The sequence below is a fragment of the Mixophyes fleayi genome, chromosome 4 (assembly GCF_038048845.1).
Source record: "Mixophyes fleayi isolate aMixFle1 chromosome 4, aMixFle1.hap1, whole genome shotgun sequence".
Taxonomy (NCBI): Eukaryota; Metazoa; Chordata; class Amphibia; order Anura; family Limnodynastidae; genus Mixophyes; species Mixophyes fleayi.
The window spans coordinates 188636093-188653802 of record NC_134405.1 but is presented as its reverse complement, the minus strand read 5'-3'; the positions used below and the strand labels follow the sequence as shown (position 1 = coordinate 188653802).

The 17710-nt window shown below is 37.5% G+C and overlaps 1 protein-coding gene across 5 annotated transcripts in view; it reads left to right on the top strand.

The window, feature by feature from the left end:
- The window catches only part of MDFIC (MyoD family inhibitor domain containing), a 97363-nt gene that overhangs the window by 59782 nt on the left and 19871 nt on the right, over window positions 1–17710 (top strand). For all 5 annotated transcript variants that reach the window (XM_075209012.1, XM_075209011.1, XM_075209010.1 and 2 more), the window contains one exon: window positions 16264–16539. In XM_075209012.1, coding sequence (XP_075065113.1) covers window positions 16264–16539 — 276 coding nt within the window. The remainder of the gene's footprint in view (window positions 1–16263; window positions 16540–17710) is intronic.

Sequence of the window (17710 nt, the reverse complement as noted above, 5' to 3'; positions counted from 1 at the left end):
TGTACTCTCATATAGTGCAGTTGAGGAATATCATGTTAGTGAGAGGTAAATAACTTGTAAAACCAGATGCCATGTATGTATTCCTGGACTACATAACTTATATAAAGTAGATATATTTAGTAACTATATATAATAGCGAACTAGTTGATTAAATGTAGGGGTAAATGTTTGGGATTGTACGAACTGTATTAATCGAAGTTGTAGTTAAGAGAACTCCAGTCTCTTTTTACTGTAAACACCATCTTTGCAGCTGGTGGGCGAAGGGGCCATTTCCCCATTGATTACTGATTGAGTGTCATTTTTCGAGTCATGAAAAAAAAATCTATAGAAACTTACATAAGCAGGAAAACACAATGGGGCATATTTAATTGTTGGCTTTATAGCCAAAATTTATGTGCTGCGTGCACTATTACCGTCATTACGGTAATAGCCACCGGTATTTACGCGCACTAAGTGGTTAGCACTTCTGCCTCACAGCACTGGGGTCATGAGTTCAATTCCCGACCATGGCCTTATCTGTGTGGAGTTTGTATGTTCTCCCTGTGTTTGCGTGGGTTTCCTCCGAGTGCTCCGGTTTCCTCCCACACTCCAAAAACATACTGGTAGGTTAATTGGCTGCTATCAAAATTGACCCTAGTCTGTCTCTGTCTGTGTGTGTGTGTGTGTGTGTGTTAGGGAATTTAGACCGTAAGCTCAAATGGGTCAGGGACTGAAGTGAGTGAGTTCTCTGTACAGTGCTGCGGAATCAGTGGCGCTATATAAATAAATGATGATGATGATAATTACGATACTTTCCGCGCTGGATTTCAGCTCGCAGCTCAGGGAGCTGCTAGCTGAAATCCGGCTTACTATTACTGTAATACCGGTAATAGTTTTTTCGCTGCGGAAACCGCAGAGAATTGAATATGCCCCTGTAAGTAGCATTTTTTATTATTTTTGTTACTTCTCTGAATTCAGTTGACAGTGTACTATAGAAGAGAAAATGAGACATTAAATTTTATTTCAAATACCTTTTTGAATCCATTCTTGATATTTTTAGATGGAATAAGTCTGATGCACTATTTTATTATTATTATTATTATTAGTAGTAGTAGTAGTAGTAGTAGTAGTAGTAGTACTTTAGCTAATTAAATTAACATTGTCACCTATTGAAATTGCACTTCTTTGCAAAGGTTGATGTGAAATACGGTGTGCTGCCATAACTGCTTTTAATGATCACTGTGGAATCCTTTTAAGTTCCTTCTGCTGAAACGGTACAGCTGCTGGAAATCAGAGTCATCTATTTTCATTACAATGCATTTTTTGTGGAGGGGGTGAAGGGGGGTTCTGGAACAAATTGCAAAGTCCTTTTAAGTTTCTGTTTTGTTGTACCTGAACAGTTTTCTAAAGCATTTCAGTGTTATGATGTTACTGGTTGCTTTGTTTTCTTATTAAGATCAGAAAAGCATAAAAAATTCAGTGAGTAGGAAAATGACTTAAAGGATCGTGCCTAGTTATCATGTTAATGTATGCTTTCTGTGGTAGAGAAGATGCAGTATATGCTATTTACCACATTGAATATGTTCAAAAATAATTGCTGACAAAAGCCACTTCACAAAGCATCTTAAAGCAACTGAGATGTACACCTTATAATTTGAATATTAATGTATTAGCTATGCAGAATCGCCTATTGATGTAGTTTAAAGGCGCATGTAATGGACCGGTATGTATTGGTTCAAAAATACCAGTAGAATATATGTAGCAAAAAGGCTTACCCTTGATCATTGTTAAAATTAAACTTGGCCAGAAAGCAAAAAAATATTGTAGACTATCTTGTGTACTAGCTTGTCAATATTTCTTCACTACTGTAAGAGGGAATATTCCCACAATCTACTACTATAAAAGCTATGAATAACCGGTCCACAAATAATACCATAATATGAGTATTATTATAATTGCACAACCTCTAAATAACCTTTATACTTCATACATATATATATATATATATATATATATATATATATATATATATATATATATATATAGTCCTTTATCAAAAAGAATCCTGTTTGTCCTGTACTTTAATAGATTGTAGAAATATCTTTTTAAACTGAAATGTTAGTGCATATAGTATAATGCATAAGATGTATCCAATAAGAATTTGTATTAATTATATTAATATATTATAACTGGTTAGCACTTCTGCCTTACATCACTGGGGTCATGAGTTCAATTCCTGACCATGGCCTTATCTGTGAGGAGTTTGTATGTTCTCCCTGTGTTTGCGTGGGTTTCCTCCAGGTGCTCAGGTTTCCTCCCGGTGCTCAGGTTTCCTCCCACACTCCAAAAAAACCATACCGATAGGTTAATTGGCTGCAAACAAATTGACCCTAGTCTGTGTGCCTATCTGTCTGTCTGTGTGTGTGTGTGTTAGGGAATTTAGACTGTAAGCTCCAATGGGGCAAGGACTGATGTGAGTGAGTTCTCTGTACAGCGCTGTGGCATTAGTTGCGCTATATAAATAAATGGTGATGATGATGGTATATTCGTATAATAATTAATATTATATTAGTTGTACCAAAATAATATTTGTGGCTTCCTTTGAGTGGAAACACAGTTCTCAGCAAAAACATAGTTACATTAGTTCACAGCCCAGGGCAAAAATATCTATATTATGTATAATCAACAGGCAGCCACTTCCTTACCCCAAAGTAGACAGAAACAAAATCTGCTAACGTGCCACAATCGGTCAAGCCAGTGCTCCTTGTAAGCAATATGCCCCCAAGACAAAACTTGAACTTCCTCATTTTGGTTGCTACGGAAATCTGACAATGACATTATGACACCACCAATATTCAAGTGCAGGCGAGACCTGGAATTGGTCCATCATCATCATCAGCAGCTATTTATATAGTGCCACTAATTATGCAGCGCTGTACAGAGAATTCGCTCCCATCAGTCCCTACCCCTTTGGAGCTTACAGTCTAAGTTCACTAACATACACAGACTGAGAGAGAGACTAAGGTCAATTTGATAGCAGCCAAATATCCTACCAGTATGTTTTTGGCGTGTGGGAGGAAACCAGAGCCCCCGGAGGAAACCCACACAAACACAGGGAGAACATACAAAATCCAAACAGATAAGGCCATGGTCGGGAATCGAACTCATGACCCCAGTGCTGTGAGGCAGAAGTGCTAACCACTAAGCCACCCTGCTGCCCATCTACACCCCTGGTAACAAAAAATAACCAAAATAATAAAATAAAAGTGTAAAAATAAATGCAAAAAAGGTACCCTCCCTATGTAACTCATTCCCCAGCACCACAAGACTGTTTATGCCCCACTCTTTTTAAATTAAATATGAGTCAGAGGACATTGGGTCTATCCTTATCACAAGTGTTGCTTTAGTGTGTTTTTAATGTTTTTATTCCTGGTAGAATTGCTTTAGAAATGATTTACTGTAAAGTACAACTGGAAGGTGAAAAATGCTTATCATTGTAAGCATAGGATGACTTCACTCATAAAATACACTTAAAAATCAAGTCCTTTCACAGAGCAGGAAATGCTGTACAGCAAGCACACTGTAAACCATGGACTAGCCCTAAATGTCCACCACTTTGATGTCATTTAAATAATCACATCTTTCAAAATAAACTGTTTTTGCATGTGGGTGCACAGAATTCATGCTTCTCACCAGCACTTTGTAAGAAACCACCTCAATTTCCATAGTCCAACCCATCAAAGATGGAAATTTGTCACAACGCATCCATGTTTCCCTGGAAAAACGCATGTGTTTTACTAAAAATAGGCAGGCATGTGACCTCACAAATCATCATTTTCAATGAGCTTTTGCACTTTAGTAAATTACCCTTAATTCCTGTTGGGGCATTTAATCTATGGTGACCAGTTCTTAAAGAACTTGTCTACATAAATGAACATATCTTGAGTATAAATGTCTCAAGGTTTCTGTACCGTTAACACTTTCTTATTCTGAAGCTTTCAGTGTCTTAGTAACTTTCCATCTGGCATTAAAAAATTGACCTTAACATTTGCATTTGCAGTGGTGGTCCTCCCCTCAAAGGATATACGGAGATGGCCTCACTAGAGCCCAACAAATAATTGCATTTTTATATTTCAGCACCAATAGTATGCACAATAGGATTTTAAAATGGTTTACATTGGCTAATATAAATTACTTATTTGTGGAACTTTATTATCAACTGGGATAGTCTACACACAGTGGAAGTCGACACAGTGGAGGAATCTGCATCAAGTAGGTATCTTGTGCACACAAATTTGTGCATTGTATGCCCATCACAACCAAATATCTGAAGAGCCAGTAGTTAATTGGCAAAATGTCTCTTGTTTGCAAAACACATCTGGAAGACTTAGTGGAATCTATTACTAGTGATAATTAAACTTGTTCTAGTATCACACACATTTAATGGACTGCAGCCAGTCATTTTGGTTCAACATGTTAAATAATTGGGAGGGTAAAATCGGGTGTTCTCGACCCAAAAACACCAAAACATCACAAATGGCACAAAAAAATAATTTAAAATATCTATAAAGTAAACGGCCTTATTCATGGCATAGCACTTCTTGCTGCATGCTCCCCGATCACAAGATCCGATTACTGCTGCTGCAGTGAAATGTTCTCTCCGGACCCTCTATAGTGGTGCCTCACTTATCCTCAGGTCTGTGCCTGCGGAGGTATGTTTCTTGTCCCCTTGCTGCTGCCCCCGCTGTGGTGCCCTTACTTACCTTCCACTCCTGCTTTGTCAGCGGCTGCTCTGTGCAGACTCGCCAGGCCCCACAAAATGTTAGATGCGCTGTTGCATACTGTACCAGGTGGGGCTTGCTGACTGGAGCTCCGGTCTGCACTCTGGGGTCTCTGTGACTCCTTTCCGCTAATGCCTCACCTGGTCGCCATATTGGATTTGGCGACAGGACGGTTTTTACCTTCTAGGTCCCTGGGAAGCTAGTCCTCTACCTTCCACCCTCTCTATTCAAACCCAGTTTCTGCTGCTTCATTAAACTGTACCTGTATGCTGACATGTGAGTCACACATTGCCGGCAGTATCTAATAATAGCAACCTATATAGACTATGGTGTACTGATTGTGAAGTCTTGATTTGCATTTGCACTTGTTCTCTCCTGCATGCACTGTCCAGATGTGGATTTAAATATATACTTTATTCAATGCTCCTAACCACCTTATGAGTTCACACATCTTGTGTATAATACTGTCATTGTACCTCTGGACCATAATCATTTCTTTCTTGTTCAGCACATATACTCTGCAAACTTGCCAGCATAAGTGGGTCCCGGTCTTTACCCTTCACCTTGTTACATCTGCTTTGCCCGCTCAGCCTCCTCACTTACATTTGGAGAAATGCTGCAACCTACACCTCAAGGGGCCGTGGCCAGGGCTAGAGCTGCCATCTCCTGATCTTCCTGCGATTACCTTGCAGGAGCTATTGCATCCTATTAATTTTTCCTAGAAATTGGTGAGGTGCAAGTGGACTTGTCCCTACTGCACCAAGATATACAGAAAATACGGCACAGAGTTGGTGAGACAGAGGCTCTCCATTCTAGAGGAAAACATTACACCTATGAAGCAGCAGCTTGCTAACTTGGAGCTGCAAATAGTTTCCTGTAAACAGATGCTGTCAGACATTGAAAGGGGTGCTTGCAGCACAATACTATTTGGTTTGTAGGCCTTCCTGAAAAGGTTGAGGGTGGCTTCCTCGAAACCTTTCTGGAGAACTGGCTGATGCAACTATATGGTAGAGGAGAATTCTCTGACCAATTTTTCAATTGAAAGAGCACACTCTAATCTGCGTCCACCACTGGGTGTGCCACAGCGCACCTTTATCGCAAAGATTCTACACTATAAGGACAGGTATGCTGTTTTTCTGTCTTGCCCAGACCAAATGTCCCTTTATTGATCATGGACTGGACTTCCTCATCTTTATTTTTCATGCATGTGAACTCCTCTCTGTTACGCTCTGCAGTAGCTCTCTTTGGATATCGTGTTTCCTGCTTGCCAAGAGGTGGTATTTTATCATATTACTAGTAATTGATATTAACCATTGATACTTTTAGTATGTTTTGGGCACTATACGTTCTAATGCTTTAGAGGGGATTGTATATTTATTTCATCCTTTTCACTACTTCTATTTGAGACCTTGATGTTACAGCCTATAACATCTCCTTCTCTTCTTTAGTTTTAAGTTCCCTTAATAGAATTTTCCCCTCTTTTCATTGATTCTGGCCCATTGAGAGTCTTTTGGAAAGGGTGTTTTTTTTTTTTTTAATGAAAAGTTTGCTGTGGTTGGGATGGGGTGACCTTTGCATTCTATCATGAAATGTTAGAGAGTTGAATAATAAAATAAAGCTATCACTGGTGTTAAGGTATGTCAAGCAACATGACCAAGAACATTGGGAAGGCGTGGCGATTCTCTTGCTTCAAACTCTGGATTGGACAGGCATATTATGCCTCCCACACTTCCAAATCCAGAGGCATATCCATTCCTATAAGTGTCTCACTATCTACTGGACAACGTCCAAACTAACTGCCAAAGCAGATTTGTATTATTAAAAGCCACGATTAATTATGCCCCAGTAATGCTTTTAGCTGTTTATATAACCCCCCTCCCCCCCCCCCCCACACACACACACACTAGCAAACATAAACAGTGTAGCGAATTTATGGCACCTTTTCCTGATTCTCCTATTATCTGCATTGGAGACTTCAATATGTTATGGACATAACTTCTGACAGATGACAGGAACGCTGGTATTACTGATAATTGAGCTTTCAAAACAATTGATCACTGAAATGGGCATTGTGGATGTGTGATAGCTGAAACATCCTAGTTCTACCCAATTTTCCAGTTTCTCACCCTCTCAGAATTTTTGACCACTCCCCTCTCCTGTTACATATTGATTACAACGAGGGGTCAAGCCCTCTGGAAATTTAACATGTTTTGGCTGTCTTAAATGAGGGCAGGTTGTGAGTTGGTTGTTCAATGAGAAGGTTTCTTTACAGTGAACACCCATACTGCAGGACCCCTGGTTGTCTAAGACTCCTTCAAAGCCTATCTCAGGGGCACCTCGATAAATAGGGTGGTAGCGCTTATACATTTATCCATATCTAAAGAACAGGAGTTGGAGCAAAATTGTAGCGCACTGGAATCTGTTTTAATTCTAGGTGTAAATTGCTCTTCGGCAAACATGTCCACTATGTGGCGGCAGACAGGGCTGGGAACTTTCTGGCATGCATGGCGAGTTCCCATACTGTTGTCCCTATGATTGTGGATAATGTAAGAATTAAGCCCTTCCAGATGCCTAACATAGTTGAGGTATTTCATAATTTTTATAGAGAGGTGTACACGTCTCTGGCACATTATAAAGAGAGTACTAAATACAATCTGTTTGACCAACTGTCACGTGATAGTACAATGTCAATGTAAGATTCTCCATTTACACTGGAAGAGGTGGATGATGCCATAATGTCCTTCCCAGATGGTATGGCCTTGGGAGTGGATGGCCTTCCATTAGAGATTTACAAGCAACATGGAACGCTTTATGTTCTTAAGCTACATGAAACTTTAAGACTATTTGATTCTGGTGCCTTGTCTGACTCTGTGGCTGAAGCGTTGATAGTGTTCTGTAAAGACCAGATCAGGATCCCCTGTGTCTGGACTGGTATAGGCCTATATCCCTCCTGTCCACTGGTGTGAAAATTTTAGCTAAAATAGTAGCCCTTAGACTTAACAACGTGATTTTGCAACTGATTCATCTGGGTCAGATGAAATTTATGCCCGGAATGAACACCTCTTCGAATTTGAGGCACTTATTTAGTCTCATGCAGGTGGCTGGTCCCAGTGCCAGGAAAGCGGCAATATTTTCCCTTGATGCCGCCAAGGCAGTCGATTCTGCTCAATGGTTCTTATTATGAAAGGTAATTAACAGATCTGGGATGGGTTATTTTTGTTATGAGCCTTAGCGGCTCGTTGTTTACTTGCGGGTCGCAGCTCAGCCACCGTCATGAGAACTTGGACATCAATCCCTCCTCGTCCCGGACGTCATCAAGGCAACAGCCGGGACTCCTTTTGACTCGGCAACACATCCCAGTATATTAGGTTACATCTGGGCGCTTGCACAATAAGAATTCATTAATTATTAGCCTTCTGTGGCTAATTGCAGTCCTGGTGCCCTGGTCCATTCCAGTATTTAAGTAAGAGCGTTGGTGCCTGCTTTGTGTGTCTGTGGATACTCTGCTGAAGTTCTGATTTGACTCCTTTTGTGACCTCCCCTTGTTTCTGGACCCCTCTTGTGCTCTGATTGGTCTGACCTTTGGCTTTGTTATTGGATATCCCTGCTCGATACCAGCCCTGACCACTTGGCCTGTCCCTGATTATTCTACTGGCTATAGACTGCTCCTGATTGTCCCTCCTGTCTTGCCTTCTGCCTCCTATCTAACTGCTGTAGTTTTGCATATAAGCTTCCACTATACTAAGAGTTAAGAACTGGGGGCATCCAAGTACCTATGAGCGCAGCATGCTCTACGGGATAGACGGCTGATAGATGCGAAGGAATGTGTCTCCGGTTCTGACAAGGGTGTCCTTTCTCATCCACCCTATTTTCCCTTGGCCATTGAGCCCCTTGTTTGACTAATACATAATACTCCCTCAATACGGGGACAACTAATAGAGAGGATATGGTGGCCCTTTTTGTGGATGATATATTGCATTTTATACCAGTCACACAGGACTCCATGGAACAATTTCTCCTAGTAGTTAATGAATTTGGTTCCTATTCAGATTTACAAATTAACTGGGACAAATCCAGAAATCTCCCATAATCTGCTCTTCCTGGAATGGACCTTGCACTTTAAATATTTAGGTATATGGATCTCTAATGCTGTCTGTGTGTATGTGCCACTGACTATCCAACCTCAATTTGACTTCCTATAATCTAAAATCCACACGTGGCAGAAGCTACCTGTTTCTGTGTTTGGAAGGATAAATCTTTTTAAAATGATAACACAGACCAAGTTCCTTTTATGTCCAGCAACAGGCACCAGTTTTTCTCCACTCCTCTTTGTTTTGCAAAATTAATACATTCCTTTCTTCCTTGGTATTGGCTGGGAAAAGGCCAAAATTAAATTTAAATGCTTTATGTAAATCAAGGAATTCAGGTGGCTTCGCCCTGCCGAAACTTAAGCTATACATTTATGCCTCCCAAATGGCTCACCTGAACATTTGGGTGTCAGGCCCTGACTGCCATGACTTCCATTCGGAACTGCTGCAGCATGCAACCAGTCATCATACTCCCCTTCAGATTTTATTGTCCAGGGTTTGCCCCCTTGCTCACACAAGCTGTAAACATTTGGTTTGCTACTCATGACATGCTGCATGGTGAATGAAGGTGTAGATCCCTGCACTCCTCCTCTCCGTTCTATTCTGGTTGCAACAAAAATATTTGCTCAGGATCAGTTGTATACCAATGGTGTTCTCAAATCATTGAACAACTTAGGATGGAATTTGCAGTCTACAACAGTTTGTTTTTCTGCTACCTTCAAATTCGATATGCCTTGATAGCCCAATTTGAACATTGGGTCCCAACCCTTGGGGACACCCTCATTAAAATTCTACTTCAGCTTTTAGGTTACTCGAAGCTCACTTCCATCACATATTCATATTTATTACGTGAATTTGCTTCACATTACCTTTTGCAAGAGAGAAGTTGGAGAAGGATCTCAGCCCCCTTCAGGATAAGGATTGGGGAATGGTTCTAAGTAGCTTCTGTCAGCAAATCCATATATATATTCTCCACAGGGCATACCTTACCCCATGTAGATTGGCTAAATTTAGGTGTGACCAGCCTACTCACTGTTCAAAATGTGGTGACCCAAGTGGAACATTTTGGCATCTCTTATGGCATTGCCCTAGAATCAAACTCTTTTGGTTTAAAGTCATGAAGTATGTTAACTAAACTGACGTTACCATTGTATTTGCCTTGCATCTCCTCTTTGGCTTGCATTTGGAGGGATGTGCTAAAGGGTCACACAATATAATAAATGTGTTCATGCTGGCCTGCACAACCAGATTATGGATGGCTCCTGCTAGTCCTCATGTTAGCGAGTGGATTTAATTAGTGAATGATAGTGGGGCATGAACGATTTATATACACTACTAGAAAATGCTCCTTGAAGTATGAGAATGTTTGGGGCTGATGGTTAGACTCTTCATACGCCTTTCCGTCATTGACGAGACCCAACCTAATGACTTAGACCTGCGGGCACCCTTGTTCTACTTGTTCTTTGTTATTTTATCTCCTATGGGTTTTTTTTCTATAATGTGCGGTGCTAATTTGTTGGCATTTATTGTTTTGACTTCATGTTTGTATTTGGTACTGTATGGTAAAACATTTCACAAACAATAAAAAAACACTGGATTTAAACAAAATATATATATCAAGTATTCTTTAGATAACTGAACTCATTCACTGTTGTATCAACAAAAGAAATATATAACTGCACTAGGTATCGAGACCATAAATCCTATACTGGGTTCAATAGTATGTCACTTATAAACCGGGAATATCCAAATATGGATAATTCTCCAGGTGGTGCACCCCAATACCTCAAATATATTTTGAGAGCAAAAACAGACAGAAAAAAGGAGGTAATTCACAAGGGGCACTCCAGGATAAATGAATTGATAGTTAATAATGAAATAAAATAAATAAACTTTATTGATATTCATTAAAATAATATGTCATCCTGATTAATAAAGAGCTAAGCGAAATATAAAAACAAGACATAGACAGTGATTATAAAATTGCAGATCAACTGCAAAATTACTCCGTGGTCAAGGTCTTAAAAAAATAAGGGAACTATGTCCAATTAGACAGATCATAATTTTATATAGGAATAGTTATGAAATTAATATCATAAACTATTGATAAGGAGAATTGCAATAGAGTATAAGCTTAGTGTCCTAAAATAGAGAGATATTATATAATATTAGGATTAGTCTTAAATATATTGTTCATATCCCCACTTCCAAGAAATAGGGCAAAATCGAAATCTCTAGTAAGGTTCGAAATCTCTAGTAAGGTATGAATATATAATCTCTAAACTCTACCTATGCTGAGCAGCGAATTGACTGCAGAAAACTATTGTAATTAGAATATAAATAATAATTCACAATCTGATATATATCTTATAGTGCTCCTATGTAAAGACACTAGTCTTGGATGTATTTCAGTTTCCCCGCTATTATGCTGACAAAACAGCTAAGTATTGTTCTCTTAATATGAGGGGAACTGGAGAAAAAAGCGCTATCTGCTTGATGTAGAAAACGAGTGGATCACTGCCCTCGTAAATAGAACGAGAATGAGCAGAGAAGCTTTAATCAGTCATAGAGGCAGTTGTTCGTGCCTAATAGGAGCTCTTAAATTCTCCTACATCCCAGCGTTGATCATCCTCTTTCAAGTCCTCTAACAAAATATTGTAGGTATATAACTTAAGATAAGGGAGAGAAAGTCAGGATGCTGCCTATATAATCTAGACTTATTGACACACGGAGCGAGCGCCAACGTGCGTTTCGCTTAAGCAGCTTTTTAAAGGCCTAAAAGTCCTACTATTATATAATTTCTCTCTATTTTAGGACACTAAGCTTATACTCTATTGCAATTATCCTTATCAATAGTTTATGATATTAATTTCATAACTATTCCTATATAATTATGATCTGTCTAATTGGACATAGTTCCCTTATCATTTTATAAGACCTTGACCACAGAGTAATTTTGCAGTTGATCTGCAATTTTATAATCACTGTGTCACAGAATCAATGAGGAATAACTAGATCCTGGCAGTTGGCGTGACTTCAGCTAGAGGCGCGGAGTCTAACAAATGAAAGGTCTTCGCCAGGGATTCCCGCAAGGGAATATGGTCTTCGCGGCTTCCACTTGCAGGTCGTGACGCTGAATATAGTAACCTACAGGAACCAGGAATGACATAGAACAGGAGCTGCTTCCAGTAGCGAGGGTAGAAGCTGACTGAAAAAAACAGCCCAGTCTCAAGATTAGTGAGGCTAGATATAGGGCTGGTTTACTTGATATCCAATAGTCAGGCAGAGCAAAGGGATCAAGGCTGGTTGTTCTGTGCATGCGCTGGAGAGGACGTCCGGAGTGCTGCAGCAGTTAACCAGGTATGACAGAGTGACGGGGATTGAGCGGGAGAGCAATGGGAGAGTATGCTGGCTCCCGGGCCGACGACGCGTGACACACTGTCTATGTCTTGTTTTTATATTTCACTTAGCTCTTTATTATCAGGATGACATATTATTTTAATGAATATCAATAAAGTTTATTTATTGTATTTCATTATTAATTATCAATCCATTTATCCTGGAATGCCCCTTTTGAATTACTTCCTTTTTTTTCTGTTTTTACTCTCATTCACTGTTGTGCAAGATTGTAGTTCTCATTTATTTATTTACTTATTGGAAAATGATTAAAAAAAACCAAAAAAAACAAACAAGCCTAAGTATTTCCCACACCATACCCAAAGCAAAGAACGCTCATGATTTTATATTGAATTGTATAAAGTTACCACCCAATTTAATTATCCAACAAGTGTAAGCAGGCTAGTTGCATTTAACTTATTCTCAGAACTCCGTACAGAGAACAAAAATATTACAACATTAGCTATTCACAGTGACCAACTGTGGCTATTTCTAGGGACATTTCACAGGTTTCAAAGTTTTGTCACTGGACATTATTGTCCCTGTAAATATTCCTATTTTTCAACATTGACCAAATGCACAATAAAATTCCTCTTTTTTTTGTTTAATGCAATTCTTACCATCTATTCTTATGCTTTGGGATTTCTAAGGTAACAATTATTGTGTAGGAGTATTTAAAGTGCAAAAAATATGATATAATAACATTCAGTAAAAATAAAATTGTGGGGATTGTAGTGCTCCAATGTCTGTCAAAACAGAATCGCGCATGACGTCCTTTGATACACAGACTCGGCTCAGCAGCTAAGTATCTCTGGAAACTATTTTAAAATGTTGGCAGCTATGGTTCTGTAAAAAGAAATCGTTTTCTGGAGTGTGAAATGGTGACACCACATCCTTCTAAATTGAGGTGCATAAATTTGCCAGTAATAGAACAGGAAGTATACATCTTAAAGGAATGGCAGTGGGTGAAAGCTAATTGAATGAAAGTAAAAAAAATATATACAGTAAACCTCTGCAAGAAAATATTGAGCAGAGGATACTTAAACAGCATAATAGTCTGCACATTTTAAAAATGTCTTCTTTGTGAATAAACCTGGGAAAGTCATAGTAAATTGTCAATATTATGAATTGTCACATTAGCAATTTAGTTTGTCTATAAAAAAAAATATTTGTGTACAATAATATTTGCCTTGTATCACTGATATGTTAAATTGTGATATTCCGCTTAAGTGAGGCAGATTTGTACTTGGTGTACAGCATTTAAAGGACTGCAGTGAGTCTTTTAAATTAATTCTACATACCTAATCCCAATTGTATAGTCAGTGAAGTATAAAATATTGAAATCAGCTGGGTATACTGTATTTTTCTTTAAAGCCCTTTTTTTAATAAAACATTTGAAACTGTTCATTGTGGCTGTGAAATGGGATTCTTTTCTTATAAAGTGTAGAAAATTGTGAATTCTTGGTTAAAGAGTGTATAGCCTGCCTTTGCTGCGGATGCTCTGTGTTCACACAACTGTTATTTTACATTCTGACATGTATTGCATTTGTTGCTGAATAGTAAGAATACAATTTTTGCTTGTATGAAAGAGTAAAATGGGATCTCCTGTAAAAGGGAATAGTCTTTTAAGAATGATATAGCAAATGTTGCAAGTTAACATAAAAATGCCACTTTTTGAAAGAAAAGGTTTGTCAAAAAGTTTCTTTGTGCATTTAATTTGTGCGATTATGTAGTATAAAATGCAGAGTTTGTAAAAATGTCTTGAATATACAGGCAAAATATGAATAATTCAAAACAACTTCTAAGTTCAACACTGTATTATGTCTTTTATATCTCTGACTGAAGATAACATTGTTCTCCCAATAGAGCTGAATTTGCACAAGTTACACCTCTAAAAATGCCAAATGGTCTTTAGTCTAGTTTTCACAGCTGTCACGTGCATTAAAGAAAGACTTCTTATTGAGAATAATAGATCATTATTGCTCTACCAGTAAGTTAACAGACATTTGGTACTGATAACGGCCATTATTTTGTGTCTGTATTTTATTTAGTCTATTACGATTATTGTAAAGGATGATTAATTATTATTAATTTTCCTGCTATTTGATATATAGTGTTTGATTATAGTTCCATCGTCATATTTTTTTTCAAGAAGCAGTTTGATTTCCTTTACCCATGCTGTATTCATTGAATTTTATATGTCAAAGAGAAGTTCCATGTTAAGTTAACTAGGTTTAGGAAATAGATGTATTTCTTAATTTAACAATCAAAATAGGTCAACATGACATTCAGTTTTATGTTGTGACCCATTGGCAACCATAAAATAAATATTTAATAAATAAGTCATTGCATAAAAACAAAGTTATATTTTCATTTTGGCAATGAAAGGGTTAAAATACAGTTGTGCTGCATTAGAAGACATTTTGCTTTTTTAGGAGTCCTCTTTAGTTTATTGAAATAACAAGTTTATTATTCAGCATAAGGCATAACAAACACAGTATAGCAAGCTGTAACAAAATAGTTATCTTCAGTTTTCTACAAGTGCCATGTTGTGGAAAAGAAAGTCAGTTACTGAATGCTCTAAAGCCCAGCATCAGAGTTAAAATGTTTATGGAATATTTTCCCTTAGGAGAGCTTTGTCATTGCAAGGAATCTTTTTTTTCTTTTTTACACAACAATATTTTTTCCAGTAATACTATATTCAAAAACTGATAGTCAACGTTTGAGACAGATTTCTGATTTCACCAGAAGCACCAACCCCCCTATAAATATAGTGCACATTCATACAAATGTATCAATTTTTGTTTAAATATTTCACTATGTAACTTAAAACCCATTAAAGACAAGCATAAAGATATGTTGTCCACAAGCCATGTGAAGTCAAACAAAAGTTTGCTGATTCAACTGCTTTAAATGACTGGCGTAAAATTATGCAATCAGATTATTTGTGAATTTCGAACATATAAACTTTATTTGAACAACGGTTGAATTGATTGAAAAGGTTCCAATTTTTGTTTACTGGAATAGTATAACCCATCGGCCTTTTGGATTCATTTGTCCATTAGCAAGCTAGTTTTTAAGATCCTAGATGTGGTAGCAATTAACACTATAAGCTAGTGGTCAATTGATTTACAACACCTTGGAAGGTTGCAAGACATCTAGTGGGGAATTAAATTTATGAAAATCTCCGCTGATTTTTCCTTGCACCCCATAGAGTTGCGAGGAAAAATTAACGGAGATTTTACCATAGTAACAGTAAATACGCGCATCAGAACATTGCTGCTAATTGATCCCCTACCCTCCCACAGTCATACTTACTAACATGGGACACATTATAGAAAAGTTTGTTTTTGTCTGTATTGATTTTTTTTTACCTTTAATCAGTGCCATATTGTTATATCATGTTAATATTTATTTATATAGCATATTTTGTTTTTTATGCTAAGAGGAATGTGATGTTTTTACATTATTCTTTCTTTAAAAACATGTATGTTTTATCTGGAATTTTGTTTCTGAGTAGTTGAACTTCCCAGTGAGCTTAATTTTGCAAGCCATCACTTTTGGCATGTTTCATTTATTGTTTGTTTTTGTAAGAATAATTATTTTAAGCATGGTCTTGAAAATAATTTTTGTTTTTTAGTACATATGACAAAATACTACAGTTTTTGTTTTCGTCACTCAATTGTGTTAAAATGGCAATCGGCTGATTACCCATCCAGTATCTAACAGTGAATCATTTAATAGTGTTGGATATTAAAACAGCAGTGTTGTTTTTGTTTTTTTACTTCATTTTTGGAAAGCCAGCAATCATAGATATACAGTGCAGAAGATATTATTTACATAAAGGCATGTGAAAATCTCGGCATCTACAGACTTAGGGATGTTAGAGGTGTCTCGTGTTCTCCCATGAACATTCCTGCCCTATTTTCTTTCTAAAATATCTTTTAGCCTATTTCCTCTGGCTGTAGTTTTAGAGAATTCTGTTTAATCTTTTCATCTCTCTTTTCTTTATGTTTAAGCCCAACCTCAGAGCTTGCCTCAGCCAAATACTTCAGCACTGGAACTGAGCGAGGAAGAAACTGGCAAGATACAAAATGGTCATGTAGGTCTGAGTAATATCAATGGAATCCACAATGGGGTCAAACATGTTGCTGCAGATCATAGAAAGTTATCAGCTCCTGTTTCTCAAAAAATGCACAGGAAGATCCAGTCCAGTCTGTCTGTGAGCAGTGATGGCAGCAAAAAAAGCAAGATTAGTTCTACGTATTCTCAAAAACCAGGCGCTTCACCAGAAGGTAAGATAAGTCCTTATTGATCTAAAAAGTACATGTATTTGTTATAAACTTTTTTTTTGTTTAATATTTTGTTTTTTTAACCAAAGCCTTGTTTATTCCAAAAGCATAATAAAAAATAAGTGCCATTATATTGCAATACGTGTGCCTGTACTGAGCTAAGAAAACATAAAATAGTATTTTAACAAAGCAGTTTGCCGCTTTGCTAATATCCTACATTCTGTTTGCCTAGCTCCCTGCAGGCAGCATTGGAGGAAGGCAAGGCTTTAAGCAACTTTTTACTTACTCTGCACGTTTAACTGTGTAAATAAACCCCAGGCAAAATTTCACATGGCTTATGTTTGCATTTTTAAAACTGATTTTATTTTTTGTTGGTTTTCAGCATGTTACTGAAGATGCACAGAATACATTATAGGAATATAATATTACAGTGCAATGAAACCGGGATAAGCGGTTTAAACAAAGGTGTACATCGGTAATGATTTGGTGCTACACACCAAAATTACTATCATTTTAAAAATATACCTGAATTTCTAGTAGTGCATGAACATCATTACAAATTATCAATATAATAAAAGCGACAGATTGTTAGACATTCATGAACCAGTACACCCACAATCTACCATCAGCTTCTAGTCTCTGCCCTCAGTTATTAAATTACATTTTGTCAGTCCACAGCATTCCTTATGCAGGTGAGGTGTTTATCAACCAAACCTCAACTATAACCCATTTTATATAACCCATAAGTATTGCTAATCAAATTCTAAATCTGTGTTACTACCCTGCTAATGCAATACAGCTCTCTGGGAGGAAGTCCTATGTGCAGTTACTTCCCCATAGTCATGCTCAGTCTTTTTCCTTGTTCCTCTACTACAACAGCTTGCAATAAGGCAAATCAGCAACTTTCTGTCTTTGCTCATGCAGTATTCCTATTATTCTTACTGGTTGAGCTAAGCTTCCTCTTGCATTACATTTTTTGGTTTGTATTTTGTACTCTGTCCTCTGAATAATCCATGAATAATGTGAAAGCTACTGCAGTAAATTAACAGTCACTTATATCATTGTGTTTTGTAGAAATAGTAAAAAAAAATATTTTTTTTTGTTTTGTGTTTTTTTTTTCTTCTGAAAGTTTACATGTTCAAAATAACTCTTTATATGTCAAGTTAGGCTAGGA